The following is a 23,542-nucleotide window of genomic DNA, read 5'->3' as shown; positions in this document are numbered from 1 at the left end:
AAAATATAATTGAAAATAGTGTAATATAATTAAAAACACCCAATAATGCGGTGTACTATGTGCAGTATGCTTATTTGAGTATTGCTTAGCCACATGCTAAAATCAAACTATATTTGAATTAAGTTTGGATGGTTCTATGCATTTTTCGTGTTGATCTGCAGTAAAAAAACAACACCAATAATCATTATGTATTTATTAGTATTAATAGTAACACTAAAAGTAGTTGTCTGTACATGAAATCCTGAAATCAGTTGTAGCCTATCCATTCCTGCTCATTTTACGATGTAATTCACTGTAATTCAGTTAAACACATAATGATTTTTGTGGCATGCAGAATTGTGGAAATAAGACAAAGAATCCAAACTGCAAAATGGTTTTGAATTTGCAGTAATTCTTACATTCAAGAGAGAAAAATCCTGTAAGAACTGCTATGTAGAACCTTCCAAATGGGTTCCTCATGAAGTTCCATTTCGGTTCTGATGTTGCCTTAGAAGTAAGCTTCCTTTTTTTGGCAGTAGGCAGTTCGGCAGTTCACTAGGTTTTGGAACACTGCCTTTATCTCCTTTATCTTTGCTTTCATCATACACACATTATTCCCACATTTCTTTGTATTATTTATAAAGATCTTTATAGATGACACTGTGATAACACAGTGCCAATTCTTCAAACTATTTAACTCCAGTACTAATCAATTTAAGCTGATTCATATAAACTGCATGAGTTTTAGCTTTCACACAATCAGATTGAAAATCATTCTATTGCATTATCATTTATAGAATCAAAATTAGCTGCATTGTGTATGCTTGTTTTATTTTAGACTCCACATGGTTATCTCATTAAGTCAGAGTACAGGAACGCAGATAACTTATTGACCCTAGCACATATTTTCAGAGTAGTTGCTTTATTATATGGATAACATGAACACACTCTTTAATTCATTTATATAATCTGTTTGACGTTGCTGTCCATCCTAAGAGTTGCTTTTTGATTCATTGCCTTGGCACGGGTCACTCTATGCCAGCTGCTAGCATCAATCCACTCTCTCTGAGTGCGGGATGCATAAATCTCAGGTTACTTCAGTAACCATCCACAGAGGAAAAACATATCTCCAACTTTCACTGTCCTTTTTCAAATTCCCTTCCTCCCTCACTTCTAGTCATAATCATTTTAATCTCCTGCATTTTCAGCCACTCTAATCATCATATTGCACGTTAAGGTTGTTTATGTCTCACCTAACATGATCTTGAAAGTGACTCATTGTTTGGTCGTAGATGTTTACAGTTCAGTTTTAATCTGGATGAGGATAAGAGATGTGACGCGTCAAACCGTATAAACTGTGTATGAAATTATATGTGCTTTCTCTTCGAAGAGCGTGTGTTCAGTTTGGCTCAGGCACAATTTCTGCTACGAATGGTATGGTTTTAATGGCTTGAAATATACACTAATCCATGCTTATGAAGAACAAAGTGAAAATTTTAAACAATAGTGATGGTCAGATGGGGTCACTGTGAGAGTGTTTCGGGCCAGTTGATAAATCAGTAATGTTTTGCAACAAATGTTATTGGTTGCTACAATCTTAGAAAAAAAAGGTAATGAACATTTAAGGCAGTGGTTCTACCACCTTAAAATAACATTAAAACTGAGCATGTATTTCTAAAAGGCAAAATTCCGCCTCTAGTGTAAAAAAAGGAAACATGGTAGTGTTGAAAATGGTAAAATACATGATATCCAACCTTATCTTTTACGGTCAAAACTGACTGATCCACACAATCAGTACTATATAAATAAAGGTGAAGAATAAATATAGACACAGATTTTGCATAGAGATCAATTTAAGACTCAAACTCTCTTCGATACGAAAACATACCCTGTGTGAGTTCTTGTTTTTAATGTTGATAATATATTATGAGCAAGAATAATTTTCCCCCCGAAAATCAACACGATTGCAAATGTCACTGAATTTATACAACAGTTAAACAAACAAAAAGATAATATTAAGTAGCGTACATTTTAAACAGAGCATTATCAATATTGTTTGCTCTTTTTGCAACTGTTGCGTCTCCAAGCAACACACAGCGGTGTTTCTTTAGTGAACGAATCTGCAGCTTTGAATGAATCGGGAGAGTCAATGATTCAATGACCAATTCATAAATACAGACATTTGTTTCGTTATTGAATGAATGAATGGCTCGATGACTTACTCATTAAGACGTGACTTGCCACCACCTACGGTCGGTTTTAGTTTAATATTGAAAAATATTGTTACCATATTTTCATATTTCTCTACTGACCTTTTTAAATTAAAACATTATCTCATAACATTATATATGCCATTGCAATTGCATTAATGCCGCCTCTGAGCAGCATTAAACAATGTTTAAATGCATCTAGATGCAGCTTGAACAACTGCAGTGCAAAGATGGCTTTTGTTGCTAAATATTTCATTCGATTGAAAATACTGATTTAGTTTAATTTATTACAATAATAATTATATTAATGGAATTTTAAGAATTTGACAAAACATAACAAATACATTTAATATAGGGTTAGAAAAACTTCCCAACTGCTTCAAGGTAGCCTTTAGGGGTAAATAAGATACAAAGGTGTACCTTTTGAAAGGGTACATAAAATAAATGAATGTTGATATATAATATATAATGAATAACATCCTTTTTATACATTCAGAATATCTGTTTTCTCTGTTTGCCAAGCTACAACAGACTCCAAAATCTGGCCTCTCCTCATAATAAAGGAAATGCAGTTGTAAGCCTGTTTATTATAATAAGCTCTTTTATCTCATGAGGGAGGTTCATGCTGTTTTGTGAGGATTGTGGTGCCCATATGCCAACGATTACAGTTGGATCTTATTCTAACATTTCTGCTTTTTTTCTTTGTAGTGTATGTTGCCAGATGAAGCCTGCACTTACCTCAGTTTGGACAACATCCTACTCATGATGATGAACACCAAAACCATCACCAAGCCAATGGTGGTCATCTCCGACAACACACCTGACACTGTTAAGGTCCCTGAGGAGAAAATTTCACCACATCTAGGTAAAGATCACAAGTCAATACAACATCAAACTTTAGACATTAAAGGTGCACTTTTTTTGGAAATTATTATTTGTTTTTTGCAAACATCAGTCAAAACAGTCATTTCAGTATTATAGAAGCTGTTTTTGTTTTTGTTTTTTGCTGAATTTAATATCTTAGCCTTAGATATTCTGAAGAACATCTTGCTGTGATTGGCATATATGGAGCATCATGGGACAATTTGTGTGTCTGAGGTTGTATATGTGTGCCAGTCACTCAAATCACAGGTCAGAGTTCCTGTCTTGCCTCACTTTGTGGCGCATTACACCCATCTGGAGTCTTTTAGTATGTGGCATTTGAGTTGAGTATATGTGCATTTGCATGTGTGTTTATTGTGCTTTCAATGTGGTTTGGTTTTAAAGTGTGTGATTCATTAGAGATGTGGGACAAGGGACTCATAGATGCATCAGAGGAGAGAAAAAAGACCAGCTTTCCAATTCTGGATAGCATTTGTTTTCACTTAAACATTCTTTAAGTGCAGAGAGAGAAGGAGATTCAGAGAGCAGGAAAAAGGAGAGAATGAAGATAAGGAAGAAACTTGACTGTGATAAAGAAAGGGGGGTTCATGCACTATATACCTGCTGTCTGCATTTGCCATAGATGGACTGTGTGGTATACAAGAGGACAGCAGGGTGTTGTCTAAATTTTTTTTTACAAAGAAACTTAATTTGACCATGACTGATTTGTTCTGTTCCCTGCATCCTCTTGGCACTATTGCACCTATTGCGGTTGGAGTGAATCAACTTTACTGACTCGCAACTCTAATGAAAATCATTCCAGTTTAATAACACAGTGTTGCTGTGCTGCTTGTAGCAAATGGAGCATGCATCTATTAGTCACACTTGATTAGGTAAATGATTGCCACTCCTGAAGAATGCAAGCTGGGATTTTATTGCCACAAGTCAAGTTGTATGTAGATTTAGTTGTTTCTGAGCGGAAACAAAATATAAATTATGTTCCAAAGAAAGCAGATGACACATACCTGGGAAATGTAGAGTGAATCCAGATTGTATGTGAATTCAGTGTGAATCCAGTGTGGGGTCACTCTTGATGAACAAGCTTGTGTGTGTTGCCAATGTCAGGTTTATTCTCTCTGGTGTGAATTAAGTAAACTCCGATATGCCATAAAAGTAATGAAAACAGGCTTTTCGTCTCATTTTGAACACAAAGACGACTCTTGTACAGACATGGCAGAAAAGCAAAAAGGCTTTCAAAAAGGCTCAAAGCGCCGCTCTGGACAGGATCCCAAAATGTTTGGCTTAATCTACAAATCAAAGAGGGCAGTTTATGGGAGTGCCATGCTTGAGTAAAACATGGCAGAACAAAACATTGCCATCCGAAAAAAGATTCATGATCAGAAAACATCAATACTTCCCTACCTTTTTTGGTCTAAAGCAGAGGTACAACCTCACATTGAATTTTTGTGAATGTTTTTATTTTAATTTGGTGTGCTGAAAATCACACTGTTGCTGACTTATTACTGAAAGAAAAATACTGTAAATGACTGAGGATCACACACTAGACTTAAAAGTTATTCCGAACACATACAACTTTACTAGGGGATGCATGACACATGAAAACAATGTGTTTTAAAATAATCTCTAAATACCAAACATGTATGATATCCTCCAACTGGACAGATTCATAATCTGAAGCTAAAAAATCAAATTCTCTGCCCATCATAAACCATGCGATTTTCAGCAAAATCTGTCAACTCGGACTGTCCAAAACCTTGTGTTTCAAATGTATAAGTTGGCTGAGAGTTTAGAGAGACTGGGTACTCATGGTAGGTCTGTCTTCAAAGATTTATGTTTTGCTTAACTTATTTCATTATGAATAAATGGGATTTTGACTTTTTACTGTGCTCTTTACTGCTGAATCAGGCAAGCACATCATCTTGTTGAAGTTTGTCCAATGCTTGTCCAAAAAATACACACAAAAGTATTGTTCTTGTGTTCATACTTCCTTTGAGAAACCTAGCTAGCCCTAAAAAGGGCGAAGTAAAGAACTGCGCAAATATGTTCTGACACCCGGGAGGAGATCTTGGGCGGTGGTGACTACATACAATGTTGTCCAAGTCATTAGGGCTAGTTCATTTACTTCCCTCAGAGATACTTTACAGGGTTTGTGGGTGGAGTAGCTCAGACAAACCTATGGCAACGGCGGAGCAAACCACATCCCTTGCTTCGAGCTGACATAGCTTCTCCCAGGAATCCTCTAATCGTACAAGCTTTTGTTCTCTGTTCTGTTTCGCTTATGAAAGCCATAAATACAGTACATTGTGAGATTTTATTTTATTATTAATTTTCTATAGTTCACCCAAAAATGGAAATTCTGTCATCATTTACATAGATGAATTTCTGTATTCTGTGGAACACAAAATAAGATATTTTGATAGTCAGTGGAGTCCAAACAACATTGGAACTTATTAAATTTTTATTTAAAAAAAGAATCATTGCATTTCCCATTTCATGGGAAAAAATACATTTATCAAACATATGCTACCATTTAAAAGTTAATAAGTAAGTATGCTTTTAAAAAAAAAAAGAAATTAATACTTCATATTCAGATTAATACTTTATTCAGAAAGAATGTATTTAAATTATTTTGCTTAAATGTGACCAATACATACATTTATTATGTTACAAAAGATTTCTATTTTAAAGTTCTTTTGAACTTTCTATTCATCAAAGAAGCAGCACAACTGTTTTAATGCTGAAAGTTAAGCTTTACCATCACACGAATAAATAGCTTTGTAATATATTAAAACAGAAATAGTTAAATTCTAATATTTCACAATATTACTGTTCTTAGCTTTTTCTTTTCTTTTCCTCTTTTTTTAAACAAATACATGCAGCTTTGGTGAGCACAAGAGACATATCTCACTGACTGCAAACTTTTGAACTTTAGTGTTTTATTTTGTTTACTGTTTCTCTACCCTTTGCTTAGGCCTCAAAACATACATAGACAGAAGTGTTGATGACAAGCTTTATATTTTTGAGTTGCCCTTTCACAGTTATGATATAGGGGTTGGTTCTGGTGGTGATTTGGGGTAAAGGGTAAAAGCCTGAGGTGGGAGCTGTTACATAGCACTCGCTCTTGTTTTAACAGAGCGCTCCAGTGATAATCTGTCATCAGTTTGTCAGAGGGGATGAAAATCTGAAGGTGCTCTCTCTGAGAATAGCCTCTATTGTGCTTGGGATTTTGGCGCTAGACCAGATGGGCTATGAAGCCGGTGGCCACACAGGGTCTATTGTGCTGTGTGATCAGTGATCATTAGAGCTAATTAGAGCTCTGAAAGTCATTCGGCCTGTGGCGCGAGTCCAAGGAAACTCTCAGATGCTTGGCTTGTTCTCGGATGCCACTGCAAATCCTATACCAAGCATGTGCTCTTACTTTATATGTGGTCACCAAACACTTGCACCACATATCATGTAAACATCATGAACTGCATCATGTACAGAATCCTGAGTTAAAATACAGGCATTAGAAGTGAAATGTTTATGGTTTAAAAAAAGCAACTGTGGTAGCCAGAAATACACTGTAAAGAATACAGTAGCAATTTTTCAGGTATTACAAAATATTTGTGCTTGTATACTTTAACTTATAATCGTGTTTCATCAAGTAATATAATGTTAATATACCAAGCTACCAAAGGCAACTTTTACCTCAGCTTTTAAAATGTACTGATAACAACCATATGGCCACATAATGAAGTCTCAGTTTACAAATGTAATAATGGTTCCCTGAGAAGGGGAACGAGACACTCCATCTTGGAACGATGAAATAGGGAATGCCATCAGTGTGACCGGTGTCTGAAGCACATGTATACATACGAAAATTTATTTGATGAACGACTGCCCATATCAGAGGGTGCCGTCATCAACTCTTTTTTTTTTTTTTCTGAAGGAGACAGGCAGGTAAATCCGAGGCATGGTAATGAGACACAGTCAGTGTCCCCTTTTCACAGAATGTTCTCTTTCGAAGTGGAACTCAACACTGCATCTTGGATTGATGCAATGGGGAACAAATACCCACTCGGCCATGTTGAGGGAATGCCTGCCTCATTAGCTGTGCCTGTATTTTTATTTAAGAATAACTATTCACCCCCCTCACTACATAGAACTCTATCCTCTAGGAAGCCCAGGGAGCTTCAGCTCTACTACCTACCTAAGACTAGTGAAGTCCGAGACTAAGGAAACAATCGCAGCCCCTGGTCCAAGTCTTTAAGGAGATCCGGCTGTTACTCTTGCAACACCGGCATGGTGTGCAAGGAACCACTGGCCTGACCCGCTGCCATATACGCCCTGCTGCTCTAAACGCAAGGTAGTCCTCAATGCAAGGCAGGGTCAGAGCGGGGAGATTATGTACTGACAGGAATCACTCGTCAAAAGTGATACAAGCAACTTTGTGTTTCTCACGCCCCCAAACCAGATCAGATCTAGTCTAGTCGTGGCATGAGCTATAACCTCCAGAAAATCCTTGAATGCAGAGCTGGCAGGCTGAGTGAGCTCACTATGTGCAATATCCTCACCCTCATCAACCACATCGGCTATATATGTATATGTTTGACTAAATGTTGATGTTTGACAAAAAATTATAATAATAATAATAACTGTCTGTCATTTTACAATGCTATCCATGTGTCTGCAGCATATGTCTGAAGGCATGAAAAAGAGGAGTGAAAAAGTTTCTTTTTAAAATAAATATCAGTAATTGGATTGGTTTACTCAGATTCCTTACATTTTCCAAATTGATGCACTCCAAATTGCGATGTACCAAATATTTACCAATCTGTACTGTGGCCCTGACCACAGAGTGAAAAATCTGATCTGTTACATGTTTACCAGACATACTTTAATCTATATTTTGACTTCTTTCTCACAGACATCATATATGTGTTGGACACCCCGACTGTGGTGGGCATCGCTTTTGCTGCCTTTGTGATCGGAGCCCTTCTGACTGGAGCTCTCTGGTTCATCTACTCGCATACAGGTGAGAAAATATCCCTGCATATTCACATCAGAACACCCTTGAACTCATTTGACCCTTGTTCTCATTCCCTGCCTCACGCTAATTAGTATTGAGAGAGTTATGCATCATGTCATTTATCATATTGTCAAAATAAGCAAGGAAACATGCTCATTTTTGATCATCAGAAGGGCTTGCCAGTTCTGTTAACAGCAATATATTAACAATAGCATATTGACTCCCAGCCCGTAAATATATCCCGTTCGTCAGCAGAAGCGCATCTGTCTTTTCCGTTCTTTCAAGCATTGGGGGGGACTGCTGGATGGTCGGCAGTATTTTGGGTACAATAGCCCAAAAGGGACTGGAATTCCCCCTATCCATGAGGGTGTCTCCAGGCCTCACAGGAAAATACATATACAATCCTTCAGCTGAATGCCAAGATTCACTCCACCCCTCCTCCCTGCATTGCCCTGTTGTCGCCAGGCCGACGACCTCTGTTGACCCTTCAGAGGAAGCGCATGCTCTTTCTTAGCCCCCATTTCCACCCATTTGCATTCACCCTTAGTCTGGCCTCTGGTTTATGTCCTCAGTGCCATTGACCTGCTACCGTTTTATGGCACACATTTGAAGGGATTCTCATTCTGAACACTGTTCTAGAATCTGTAGTTGTGTAGGCCAGTGAGTATCAGTATGTAGACTGAGGATCAAAGCCATTCTGGATTAGAGCTATTTCTTTTTTGGACATGTGTATCTTGGATATATCAGTGTCTTGACATAAAAGGAGTCATGTTTAGCTTTTATTAGCTTTCATTTTTATTCTAGAGTTTGCTCAAAAACATAAATCAGGATAATTTTTATTAATATTGCCTGTGGTATTCAGTTGGGATGACATTATCCAGCTGTGTTCCTGCTCATTGTTATTGTTACGTGAGACTGAAGAGTTTAGATCAGGTAACCCCAGAGACCGAGTTTGTTGTTATTTGCCAGTTTATGCTTGCACCTTAGATCAGGGTCACTTTTTATGTGTTACTGGTAAGACACAGTGTTTTATTTTACTACCCTCTAAGTTAATTTAAGGTCAAACTGTGACTTTTTTTTGGTGCCAGAAACAGGTGTAAAATGTTGAAAAAAAAAAAAATGAAAAAGAAAAAGCTCTGATCATTCCAGCCATGTGTTTCTCATAATGACATTGATTACTTTAACCACAATATTGTAAAGTATTTAATCATATTACTAAAATAGCCCTGCATGGAATAATTTTTTGATACCGACGTTAGCCCCAAGTGCTTTTCATGTTTGGAACAGCCTAAATTATAGACTCGGAGCTTCTTGAAAAAAAAAAAAAAAAAATTCTAAAAGACGAAAAATATCTTAACACTGTTGTGCTTTTCTTAACTGTGAAGTGTTGGAAAATGCCAAATAGAGGCTTTGGTGAAATTAAAGGCAAAATCCTCCCTTTCTCTTTCAGTTAGATCCACATAATGATTTTTTATTTATTAAATTTTTTATGATACTTTGGTTCTCAAAAAATAACCAATAATATAATGTATAGTGTAGTGTATTAGTGCATAACTGAGGTTTCAATACTTTTTGATGCCAATAACCCCTAATTTGTCTATTGTTCTAAAGAAAACATGTTGTTTGCAAAATCAGCCAAAAAGTGATTAAAATATTATATGTAAATTATTTACTTTAATTGTATTAATTAACAGCATATTTCTTCTACTCCCTAGAATACAGCTAAATGTATAAATATTATATATATAAATTATATAATTTTTTTTTTTTTTTACAAATAAAAAATGCATTTGTTTAATTTAAACTTATATTGTTTTGTTATTATTATTTTATATTTCTATTTCTATTTAATTTATTTTTATTTCAGTTTTAGTTTCAGTACTTTTAATACTTTAAGATATATACTTGACAGTTCTTGTAAAAAATTATTTAATTGTTCGTCTAATATGTATATTTTATTTCAGCTTCATTTCAATCAACTAAAATGATTTAGATACATTTTAGTTGTACTTTTTTTTACTTATAACAACACAATAATAACACTTTACTTTCACACTAAAAAAGGGATGTGTATAATGATTATGAGTACATAATTGTTCCATACGTTAGGGATGCTTACTATTTTAGGGAAAGCTATGTGTGGAATGTTGCGTGGGTCTGTTAAAAAACAGCTCCTGTAATCCTGTCACCATCCCTGTCGTAGATCACACTGATAGGTTAAGGACGTTGCCCCTGTGCGCACAGAGTGGGAGTTACACAACAAAATGACACGGTCGAGTGGAAGAGGTCAACAAGCTGCCATCAAACGCTTTCTCACACATACAACAAAATGCATCCGTGTTCGGAGTACTGTTTCTTTGAACTAAAACCAACATGTTAATCTTTGTGCTGTCACTGTGTATGTTCGCAAGATGAGTGTCCGTAAAAGTGAGATGCACGGACGGAGGCAGATAAGCGAGAGCCTAGTGCACTGCGCTGTATGAGGAAATAGGCTGTTTTTAGCTGGAGCTCTTGGCAGCACATCTCTGGCACATATTAGCAGCAGAGGGGCCTAAAACAGGGAAGCAGAGACACGTCCAGTTGAGCTGAGAAGAGAAGCACACACATACGTAAACACACTCACAATTTACAATGCTGGGTTGGTGGAAATTATTTACAGACGTTTTACAGAGAATTCAGATGTATGTAGTGTAAGAGAGCAGAGTGCTTAATAAATATTGGTGTTTTAGTCAAATGTCAAGTATGTAAAGCAAATCTGGAATTTGATTAAAAACTCTAATCTAGGGTTGAGTCCTCTGATTGAGGAATGTTTGAGTCTATCCAGAACAACAATCAGTGAAGACAAAGACAGAAGAATGAGATAGATGAGATAGAACACTCGCTAAGAGCCAAATGCGAATAAAAATCAGTGCTGAATTTGTGTTCTCCAAAATAACCTTTCAATGAACAATTATTAAATGATTTTTTTTTTCCGTTTAGGTGTAGAAGATTTCAGTTATTATCCTTTTTCCACTATGAAGAACCTTTTGTGAAATGGGAAGGTCAAAATGAATGTACTCTAAGTGCACCAGCCAAACCACTTGATGCGACAGAGAGAGAAAAAAAACCAAAAACATTTATGACATAAATGTGTCTGTGCCTGAAAGTGTTATGCTTTCATGACTTCGGGGTTAACAACTTCTGCCATTCTGAAAGACCTGAATCACAGAAAGTCACATTTAGTGCGAAAAACAATGTGTTTTTCCAAGTTTCCCTAAAAGCCTTGTAGGAAACTCAGAAGCAAAGACCAGGAAACTCTGTGTATCTTCAGCAGGCTTTTTTATTGAGAACGTGCTGTCCAAGTCAAGTCCAACTAAAGCCTCGTTCACACCGCCCTTGTCACTAGTTTCTGTACTGTAAAGACGCTTGTGGGCATTCCTAGTGCTGTGGCTCTAATGTTTGACTGATAAGAATTGAATCTTGTCCCTAATAATCCACACAATGCAGGGGAAACTGTAATATGAAAATGCATCATTTTATTATATCCATGTATGTGGTTACAGTCCTGTCCTGCTTGCCCTCGAGACGGTGACGGTGAGAGCTCCACTGACAGTCTTCACTCCTATTGGTTGTCTCTCTGGTGTCACCATTGTCCTGTGCATTGAGTGACCAGCACCAAGTCCAAGCCTATTCATTTACACCCATACTTAGCATTTTAATCAACAGTAAAAAAAAAAATGTGTTAACCTTTTACCATAGGCTATATCTTGGAGTATCGCAATAATATTGAATTGTGAGTTCAGTATAGTGATATGTATCGAACCGTGACATGAGGGTATCGTTATGCAACTTATAGCATGCAAATGAAGTATACAGTTATAGCAACCCACCCCAGACTCTAGAGTGTCACCAGTCCTAATCCAATCAGCATAACTATTCAAAGAATGGGACAGGGCCATTAAAGACAAATGATTCATCTGATGTCATCATCTTTACCCTTAAATGCTAAATACAATGTACTTCACCTTCGTTTTTCACGTGATGTTGTGTCAGGGCATAGGATCATCAGATCTTAAACAGATTCTTAAATGTGTAATCCCACAGGAATCTTAACGTGTTCTTTATCAATCTCCCTCTTCAGGTGGCACAGGAGCGAGGCAGCAGGTGCAAAAGTCCCAGCCGGTGTCTGAGAACAGCAGTGCGGCTCACAGTATCGGCAGCACACAGAGCACGCCGTGTTCAAGCAGCAGTAACGCATAGAGCAGCTGGACCCAATCCTGCTCACATTGCTATTATGCTGAGTAGAAGAATGGAAGAATACGTGATTAAGTAGCATAGCTTGAAAACACAATGCCTTATTATTTTCACCATCTGAACTGAAATGTTTAGGCTGAATATACAACCGGATGAAATAAGCTACATTTAGAGGTAAGGGAAATAACAAAATCAAGATCTCAGACAGGTTTTAAATGTTGCTTTTTTTTTTTTCTTAAACCCCACAAGCGAGTGTTGTTTTGCCTTATATGGTTGGGATCAGTGTGAAAATAACAAAGGCTGTTTACACCAGCTATTATGGCATGAAGGCGGTCCAGAGGAACAGTTCGTACTCGGCGAGGTTACGCAAGGTTAGTCTGCGCCTAAACAATGATCAGTGCCTTTCCCCATCGAGCATACATAAGATATTTGACAAGAGAAATATATTTAAAGATTTGAATGGTCGGTTTGTCCTTATCTGACTTTTAATACCCAGATGCCAATTAATTCTACATTATGGTATATAGTTTTCTTTAAGACCAGCTGTCTTCAGGAGTTTTGGGCATATTGTAAAATAATGTATATTCTGTGAATATTAAATGGAATGCATAGAGATTTAAAGTGGAAATAACTCCATTAAAAAAAGCTTTAACTAAAACCAAATATTTAACAAATGTTTATACATCGTTAAGAAGATCATTTTAAAATTACACAATTAATAATAAAGGCTAATATAAATTAATTTACATATATACATGCATAAGCTCTTTCCCAGAATTGGGAAAGATAGTTGCAAAATAATAAGACGCAGAATAAAACTTAAATTATGATGTTAATTTTCCCTCCCATATTTTGTTGTTTGATAGCCACTATTAAAGTCTCTGTACAGATAATTACAGATAATAAGCATTTTATGACTAGAACATTTACTTATATATTTTATAGAATGTTATTTTTAAATGCTGGGCATTATTATTCAACATTAGTATAAAAGGTAATGATTTCAGCAAACAGCAGACTTTTATATTTTGATATTTCATCCTTAAAGTACTAAATCAAAATGAGTATTTGTTGAGAATGATTTAAACAGTCTCTTCGCAAAAGATGTACATAATCTGAGGCCAAAGAATGGGCATTTACTTTCCAGTCTTTTTTGGGTGACAGCAGCATCTGCGGTCTATATGTTTAGGTACTAACCTACCACTAAAGTCAACACAAAATCAACTTTTCTCAAAAAAAATAAAAAAAATAATTACTTTATTTCTGCTGTGTATGTGAAGTTAACATTTTGGGATTGTTTTTAAACATTCATACATATGCACTTGTGAAGTGCAAGAAATGTATGAATGCAAAGCCAGAGTAATCCCACCGTCAAAACTTTGCATGAATGTCAATACATTATAAGTGCCTTAACTTTGAGTATATTAATTTCAGAGATAAAATGAGGCAAGAAGGGAAGTGGTGTTTGCTTTGCTTTAAGCACAGTATATACCCTCTGATGTGAAAATCTGCCAAACCTGTGCATCTAGCTGTTTGTTTGGTTGGTTGTTTTTAGTATCCAGTGTTGCTTTTTTTTTGGTTTGTGTTGCTTGCTACAGACTGTACCTATAGAATGTACTTTATTTCAAACCTTAGTTTCATTGTAAACATGTATAAATGTCTCCTATAAGAGAAAAGAGAGTAAGAATTTAAACATTTATTTGTGTATAGTTGTATTTTTCCAGAGATATATATATATATACATAGAGCCACCCTATAATTCTATCTGCATACTGTGAATTTTTGTGGGCATATTTCTATAAGTTTTTGTGTGTTTTCTCTAAATCTAAACATAGTCCATAATGCTGAAGTGAGCTGCATTCACTTATATTCTCCTGACATAGTCATATAAAATAAGATTTTATTATAGATATATTTTTTATATGAGAACACTATATTATTTGGAATACAAAATATATTTTGATGACACAAATGGTTTTATCTCTCTTTTAAGCTCTTCACCATTTAAGTGTCTGCGTGTGTTTGGTGACACTATAGCTCTATGTAACTATGTATGTGGGTTTAAATGAATGTTTATTTGTATAGTCCTTGTTGTATTGTGTCTTTTGGGAATTTTTAAAACAATGCTGTCATGTCTAACAGAGTTTTAATCTATATAGGTGTAATCAAGAGTCATTAAATGGCTGTAACAGAGGCCTTTATCAAAAGGTCTTTCTCTCATTCCAGTAAACACTCTGTCTTGAGATAAACTTTTTTTATTCTAAAATGTAAGTTCACACTGCTGTGTTTGACACAGTGGTTTTCCTGTACGTTGAATGGTGAATTGATTGTGCTGTCTTTCTGTTTATCTACCTCATTTGTGTGTGTGTCTATGTGTGTATAAGGTTTCATTGTCTTGACATCAAGAATATGTTACTGTACATATTGTGTGGATCTTGATGTGACAGTGCACAACGTGTCAGTCACCGGGCTTTCCGACAAAAGAGGAAAGTCTGAAAGATGTAAATGTGAACCTATCAGAATTAGACTTCAACATTTTCAGGCTGTCTTGCTCTGAAACTACACACTATTCGTGAATATTTTGTATTTGTTTGTTTTTTTCTCCAGTGGTATGTGAAACCTTGTAGTGTTTGTAAATACAATGTGGTGTAAATATGCATGCTATATGTATGCTCTGTATATACCAAATAAATTCTTGTAATCTTTTGGGAGTTTGTTTGTGTGCTTATTTAAAATATTCACACATTTCTTCCAATGAGTGGGTCAAAGAGAACATTTTATTGGGTATGTTTACACGACAACAATGTACTAAAAACGTAAACGTTTTTCCTTTGCTTTTCCCCTTTTACACAGATCCACGAAAACGACTAAAAGCACTGTATTATTCATGCCAGGCCAGTAGTTGGCAATGTTACTTTGTAAAGAACTGACTGAACAAGACATGACATCACCGTTTTCACAATTTCGCATTTTTGTTGTGTACATGGAGACGATAGAGGTATTGTTTTCAAAAACGTTCACTTTGAAACCCGTTTTCAAAGCTTGCGTTTTCAGGCCCCCCAAACGCCGTTGCTTTTTAAATGAGTGGCCAAAACGCGTAAAAAGTTTTCCATTGTTTTGTAAAAATCCTAAAATATAAAAAGGAATGGAAATAAAGCCAATTTATATAATAATAATGGTCACACTTTAGATTAGGGTCCAATTCTCACTATTATAACTAACTATTAACTATGACTTTTGCCTCAATAAACTCCTAATTACTGCGTATTAATAGTTAAGGTAGTTGTTAAGTTTAGGTATTGGGTAGGATTAAGGGATGTAGAATATAGTCATGCAGAATAAGGCATTAATATGTGCTTTATAAGTACTAATAAACAGCCTATATCCTAGTAATATGCATGCTAATAGAATTGGCCCCTAAACTAAAGTGTCACAGAAAAAAGAAAGAAAAAAAAAAACCCTGAGAGAAATGGAAAGTGGTGTCATTACTTTACACTGGCCAACACTGACCCGTGTGGGGAAATGGACATTCAGTATGACATCATCTTCCCAATTCATCAACTGACTGTCATTTATGGAAAGTTTCCATAAAGGTTATTTTACAGAGTAATATTACTTGTAATGGAATGTGTCAAATTGTTTATCAACTTTTCAAAAAAAAAAAAAAAAATTCTCCCAGATTAAAATGATGATGATACAATGATCAAGTCACAATAGATTCCAGGAAAGAAAAAGTACTAGGAGGGATTTATTCAATAATGGAACAGGCTTTTTGTCTTAAACAACAATGACTCAATGTAGATCATCAGAGTTTATTTTGGGTTTAGGCGATGTTTCAAAAGAGAGTGAGGTAAAGGGCTGACTTTGAGGTTGACACAGATTGTTGACATTCACAGTTGAACTACTTAAAATTATCAAGTGGAATATATAAAGTGGAAGATGAATAATGTACTGTATGCATAGAATGTGGCCTTGACCAGGATCTATACAGGATGTTTTAGTCCATGAAGCAAGATTTTATATTCCGAACTATATTCTTGATCCTTATCTAAACTCCATACCACTTTAAACACAGTTTTAAAAAACAAAATGTATTATCCTTTACGTGTGATCAGGCAGGAGCGTACAGTAATAACATTTCACAAATAAGAAATTAATTTAACTATTTTTTTAGCAAGCAAATAAGGTGATGAGTATTTTCTCTGAATATCACTTTGGGTTATTTGTTGCATTAATATGGTTTAGTTTACAGTTTGACACCTGCACCTGAGATTCTATAAACCCTTGGCAAAGACTTTTCTACAAGCTGAAATCTCCACAGATGTGTGGTAGGGTCTCAGTTCAGTCCCACTCCAACAGCTGGCCAATTTGCCTCATGAGAGTTTAAATATACAGCATTAAACATGGCAGTATCAATAAAAAGCATTTAATTTTGCTGAGTCGCCAACTCTATTTTGATGACAGCACTGGGGTGGCTGTATATTTAGCCAAAGAGTGAGAAGGAGCTCAGTATTTATGGCTGGAAACACTGGAGAGTCTCCAGAGCTGAAATCTATAGCCATAAAATTATACCACATAAAATGAAACTGCTCTGTCATGATTGTGTGCCAACACAAACCAACACTCAAATACACACATCTGCACATAGTGCACGTGTGTATTCTTATGTAATGCATCATACATATCCTAAGTCTATGTATGCAATCATACATACATCAGTTCATTTATTCTCCCACACATTTGTGTTTGCCAATGTATCGAAGCACGCTTTTGCATTTTTCTTCATAAACAACTTTTCACAGTAAAGTTCACTTAATGCATTAGGTATATTGAGCTAACAGTGAAAAATACTTTTTTTTGTTGCATTTGTCATGTTTTTTTTTTTTTTTTTTTTTTTTTTTTTGCCATGAATGAACATTGAACAATATTATATTTATACATTTAAATTAACAAATGCTGTGAACATGTTTCTTTATTGTTAGGTCACATGCATTTACTAATGTTCAAAAATAAATTTGGTCATAATTTACTCACCCTCATGTCTTTCTTTTTTTATGAGAACACACACACACACACACACACACACACACACACACGCACGCACGCACGCACGCACGCACGCACGCACACACACACACACAAGTTATTTTAAAGTAGTTTTAGGTGTTTAAATCCATATAATGAAAGTCAACGGCATCCAAAACTTTCAAGCTCCAAAAAGGAAATTAAATCATATGACTCTAAATCTTCTAAGGCATCACAATAACTTTGTACAGTATGATGAACAGACTGAAATTTAAGTGAACCAATGAGGGTTGACTTTAGTTGGGTTGTATTGATTTATTGCACCTTTATATCCTTTTGGGGCTTATTTATTGGACCCCATTGAATTAATATGCATAATATGCAGCTGAAGCATTCTTCAATATGTTCTTCTGCGTTCCACAGAAGAAAGTCAAACGAGATTAGAGTGACATGATGGTGAGTAAATGATCCATCAATGATGATATAATTGTTGTTTTTCAGGTTAACTATTCCTGCAACAAACTGAACTTTATTGAAAAGTGTTACCAGAAAACTAAACAGGGAGTGTTAAAAGGGAGTGCAAAAAACAAAACATAAAAACAAGACTTTCTTTATCCTGTCTCACCATCCAGCATGTGTTGATATTTATGTAATAGCGCTTAACTGTTAAAGATGTTTATAAATCGTTTTATCGTTCAAATCACCGGAGACCCCAGACTTCTTAACTGCACTTGAGGAATAATGGAATGCCACCCGTGGGCCACACACCAACATCAACAACCATATCGCCATGGAGACGAAACTGTGCCCCAAATTGTAGCCTCAGCCCCAAATGAGAACCAAATGCTTCAAGCCCCACATATCTAATATCTGGGGAGAAATGAAAATGACTTAATATTTCTATGTACACATAATGGAAAAATTGGACACAGATGACTTTTATCTCAGGGCTGCAATATGAGCGGAGGTTGAGATGGGAAGAGTGAGGATCATTTCGTCCTCATTACGTGTAAACTATAATGACCTATGACCAATAGAAAAACACTGCTGGTGATGAACTGTATTTTCTGTCATGGACATTTGGCTTCATGCGAGAGAGAGAGAGAGAGAGAGAGAGAGAGAGAGAGAGAGAGAGAGAGAGAGAGAGAGAGAGAGAGAGAGACAGAGAGAGAGAGATTATTATTCATCCGTTGCTCTTTTTGTTTTGCTCTTGATGGGGCCACAGCTGAGTTAAAAGTCAAAATACACAAATCCCTTCCTTTCCTTTTGTCAATTTTCATCAAAAACATTCATCTATTTTTCTTTCTTTGCAATTTCAAATATCATTGACCAAAACCATATTTTGCCATTACTTGCAGATAATAGGCTACTAAAGACGATTCAAATCATAGTTATCATATTATGTCAAACTAGTTACTAAATACAAATAAATACCAAAATGTTATTAATATTCTTCTAAAACATTTAATCCTCCAATTTCTTTGTTAAGAACTCCATTTAATCTAACTGTTTGAAGGGTAGAAATTTGTGAAAATATGACACCCGTCTCAAGAAGTTCCCTCAGTAGAGGACCCGAGAGCTGTTGTCTTTTTTTAAGCAATATGGCCTAGATTCTCTAGGAGGACATGACAGCTGCTCTCCACCACTGCTTCAGCATCTCCTTTTTCACCAGACTGTAAACATAACCAGATGCTCTACCTGCCACCAATAAGCACCTGAATTTTGATTAGTGGAGACAAATTGCCCAATAAGTCTGCTTAAAAAGTTAAAGCAGATGCAGAAAGTTCTGAGGCAGGACTGCAAGTTATTTCAGTCACTGGCTCTGCAACGAGTCTGAATCAGATGTGCACTTAACAGTTGCAGGTGCTGAGACATAAGTCTCAATACTGGAAACGTAGTTCAAGAATTATCACGTTCCTGCGACCTCCTGTCGAACAGCGTGACTGGAATAAGCCTTTTCCTTTATTAGGTCATGCTGCACATGGTTTTATGTTTGGAATTGGCTGATGTGTGAGACTGTCAACCAATTTATACAGTGTATCATTTCATGGTTCTTCTTGTTACGCACTGATCCACATAAATTTTGACAGATCAGATATCAGTGTTCCGACAATAAAAATACTGACAAAAAGTATATTTGATTCCATAAATGATAACAAAAACAAGTAAAAAAATTACACTATGACTGTACATGTGAGATTAATCAGCTTTATAAACATCATATTATAACTTGCAGCTGCACAAAATGACGTGAATGCACAAATTAACTTGAACCAATTAACATGGCAATCAGAATGCGAAAGCTCCCATTTAAATACAAGTCTCCAAAACACAGATATGACTGACATTGATAATGCCAATATGCCATACTACACGTATGTTTGGACTGTTTTCATACTGCACAGTTTTTAAATTTTCACAATGTAAACTCTTAATAAAATGTAGTACCTATTTTAAGAGTGCACAATTTCGAAAGCAGCGAATAATTCATAATTCTTTGTATTATAATGGTGTACTTATTGTAATGTTATTTCAGGATTTCTGTTTTTCACAAAAACAAATATGATCTTTGGATTGTGGGGGAAAATAGCAATCTGAGGAAACGTTAATTCATATAATATGATCAAAATAGATTAAACAACTACATTTAAAGGAATTTTTTATAATGGACAAAAATACTATAAGTAAATAAGTGTATGTATGGATGGATGTATGGATGGAAGGAAGGAAGGAAGGAAGGAAGGAAGGAAGGATGGATGGATGGAAGGATGGATGGATGGATGGATGGATGGATGGATGGATGGAAGGAAGGAAGGAAGGAAGGAAGGAAGGAAGGAAGGAAGGAAGGAAGGAAGGAAGGAAGGAAGGAAGGAAGGAAGGAAGGAAGGAAGGAAGGAAGGAAGGAAGGAAGGAAGGAAGGAAGGAATGAAGGAAGGAAGGAAGGAAGGAAGGAAGGAAGGAAGGAAGGAAGGAAGGAAGGAAGGAAGGAAGGAAGGAAGGAACCAACCAAACCAACCAACCAAGCAACCAACCAAACAAACAACCAAACAACCAACCAAGCAAGGAAGCAACCAACCAACCGAGCTACAAACCAACCAAGAAGCCAAGCAACCAGCCAAGCAAGCAAGCAAGCAAGCAAGCAAGCAAGCAAGCAAGCAAGCAAGCAAGCAAGCAAACAAACAAGCAAGCAACCAACCGTCCATCCAACCAACCATCCAACCAACCAACCAACCAACCAAGCAAGCAAGCAACCAAGCAGCCAACCAACCAACCAAGCAAACGATCAACCATCCAAGCAACTAACAACCAAGCAACCAATCAACCAATCAACCAAACAAACAAACAACCAAGCAACCAATCAACCAATCAACCAATCAACCAAACAAACAAACAAACAAACAAACAAACAAACAAACAAACAAATAAGCAACCAACCAACCGAGCTATCAACCAACCAACTAAGCAAGCAACCAATCAACCAAGCAACCAAGCAGCCAATCAACCAAGCAAACGAGCAACCATCCAATCAACTAACCAACCAAGAAACCAAACAACCAAACAAACAACCAACCAACCAAACAAACAACCAACCAACCAACCAACCAACCAACCAACCAACCAAACAAACAAACAAACAAACAAACAAACAAACAAACAAACAAACAAACAAACAAACAAACAAACAAACAAACAACCAACCATCCAACCAACCAACCAAGCAAGGAAGCAACCAAGCAACCAGCCAAGCAAGCAAGCAACCAACCAAGCAAGCAACCATCCAACCAACCAACCAACCAACCAAGCAAGGAAGCAATCAATCAACCAACCAGCCAACCAACCAACCAAGCAAACAAGCAACCATCCAAGCAACTAACCAACTAACCAACCAATCAACCAGCCAACCAACCAACCAACCAACCAAACAAACAAACAAACAAACAAAACAACCAACCAACCAACCAACCAACCAACCAACCAACCATCCAACCAAGCAAGGAAGCAACCAAGCAACCAGCCAAGCAAGCAACCAACCAAGCAAGCAACCATCCAACCAACCAACCAACCAACCAACCAACCAACCAACCAACCAACCAACCAACCAACCAACCAACCAACCAACCAAGCAACCAAGCAAGGAAGCAACCAAGCAAGGAAGCAACCAAGCAAACAGCCAAGCAAGCAACCAACCAAGCAAGCAACCATCCAAGCAAGCAACCAACCAACCAACCAACCAACCACCCAACCAACCAAGCAACCAAGCAAGCAAGCAAGCAAGCAAGCAACCAACGAACGAACGAACGAACGAACGAACGAACGAACGAACGAACGAACGAACGAACGAACGAATGAATGAATGAATGAAAGTACAAACACTGCCAGAGATGTAATCATTTCTTTACTGCAATTATCCTGCCTCAGTTTTGAGGCTTAAATATCCTCAGTGCTGTTTGGTTGTACCTGAAACCATCTGGTATGTTCCTCTATGCAGCCAGTGGAGGAGTGTGTCCCACGGCTGTACAAGAGAAGTCATAGGTGGAGTGTGGGGTCAGTTATTTTGTGTATTTGCATTGAGTCCTCTGAGAGCAGAGGCCATGTACAGTTCAAAGATAAAAATGTGAGAAATGTGAGAAAAGTCGGTCAGGGCGCAGTTCATGTGTGGTGAGAGCAAGTTCTCAGTCATCAGAGAATTGTGTTTGATTGATGGTCCATGTTGAGAAGAAGAGGATGCTTTGTTGGTGACCGCTCAGCCTCATTGAATGGACTCACAGAAGCATGTGAGCATGTTTACTGTTTTCATACTGTTACCAGGAAATAGGTTATTCTCAAAAGGAGACACCCCATTTCCTGACATATGAATTAATGCTCAAAATCCCTGAAACAGACAGGGAAGAAGACAATTTAAAAACCTAATGGCAGTAGATGAAAAGTATGTCTGTATTCTGTATGTCAGTTTACTATGATACTTCTCAGTATATCATTTACTGTATATTTAAGCAACAAAACACACATCGTGCTTGTTTGGCCACAGATAATCACAACTGTGCTAATATTCAGTAGTATTCAACTGCACAATTACGAGTGTGATAATGCTTATATATAACAGTTAAGAACTTTATTTTGAGAGTGCACATTTCAAATAACATTTGGTCAGTTAGTCCATCTATTTTTCTCCATCAGATTTTTTTTTTTTTTTTTTTTTTTTTTTTTTTTTAAAAAGAACATTAGAGGACTGGATATAACAGTTGTATGTAGTATTGTATTGTTTATTGTATATTGTATTGTATTGCTTGGGCAGTAAAGAGCCTCTATTCTATTCTATTCTATTCTATTCTATTCTATTCTATTCTATTCTATTCTATTCTATTCTATTCTATTCTATTCTATTCTATTGTCACTCACCAGAATTAGAAACAAACACATCGTGCTGTAAGACCAACGAGCCGAGACTACTTTTTATTGTAAGGTTTGTGGTGGCTCATTTTGTGGAATGTAAATACGTTATCATGCATCCCTTTGTTTACATGTTTATGTCTACTAAATTATGAGAGAGAGATTATGCAGAATTTGTCTGCACAAAGTGTTTCTAATTTACCTTGTTCCCCAGCCGCTGGTATTTGTGAGTATAGCACACTGGCACTGCTGTGAATGTGTTTTGCAAGCAGCTGGTATTTGTTGGCACTTGCTGACATAATGGCTGGATTCTTCAGGCTTGTTACCTTAAGGTTTCCCTGAGGAGTCCTGAGGCACTTCCTGCTTTGTCAATAACAGAATAGCAGACGTCCCGTCTGTTTTGCACTTAGGTCAGTCCTGGCCAGAGTTTGTGTCTCTTCTCTCTCCATGTGTCATTCTCTTTTACTCTCTCTTTCTTCTCTTAACCCTTTAATGGGCGCATTATTATTATTAGTAGTAGTAGTAAATGAGATTAACTGAAATTACAGTTAATAGTAAATTAATATTTTCCATTACAATGCACTTCACAATGACTTCTATCATTTAAAATATTGTCCCTCAAATATGACTTCTTTAATGGAAAGCAGGTGGAGTGTTACAATTTGAAAATATTTTTGTTTGAGAACTCAGGCTTACTCTTGTGTAGGGCACATCCCATGTACATCAGAGCATATATCTCCTAGTGTTGGCCTGTATTGTCTATAACTGAAGTGAAAGGCACTAGCAAACATACAGTAATATGTCTCCAAAT

At 36.5% G+C, this 23,542-nt stretch overlaps 1 protein-coding gene across 2 annotated transcripts in view; it reads left to right on the top strand.

Moving 5' to 3' along the window:
- Positions 1–15,021, top strand: part of tgfbr3 (transforming growth factor, beta receptor III) — a 113,891-nt gene extending 98,870 nt beyond the window's left edge. For both annotated transcript variants that reach the window (XM_082136781.1, XM_082136780.1), the window contains exons 14-16: positions 2,898–3,054; positions 7,981–8,088; positions 12,203–15,021. In XM_082136781.1, coding sequence (XP_081992907.1) covers positions 2,898–3,054; positions 7,981–8,088; positions 12,203–12,321 — 384 coding nt within the window. In that variant the 3' untranslated portion in view covers positions 12,322–15,021. The remainder of the gene's footprint in view (positions 1–2,897; positions 3,055–7,980; positions 8,089–12,202) is intronic.
- The last annotated feature ends 8,521 nt before the right edge of the window (positions 15,022–23,542 follow it).

This window comes from Leuciscus leuciscus (genome assembly GCF_965113295.1).
Source record: "Leuciscus leuciscus genome assembly, chromosome: 14".
NCBI classification, from domain to species: domain Eukaryota; kingdom Metazoa; phylum Chordata; class Actinopteri; order Cypriniformes; family Leuciscidae; genus Leuciscus; species Leuciscus leuciscus.
The sequence above is the reverse complement of the archived record's forward strand: the minus strand, read 5'-3'. Positions and strand labels throughout refer to the sequence as shown.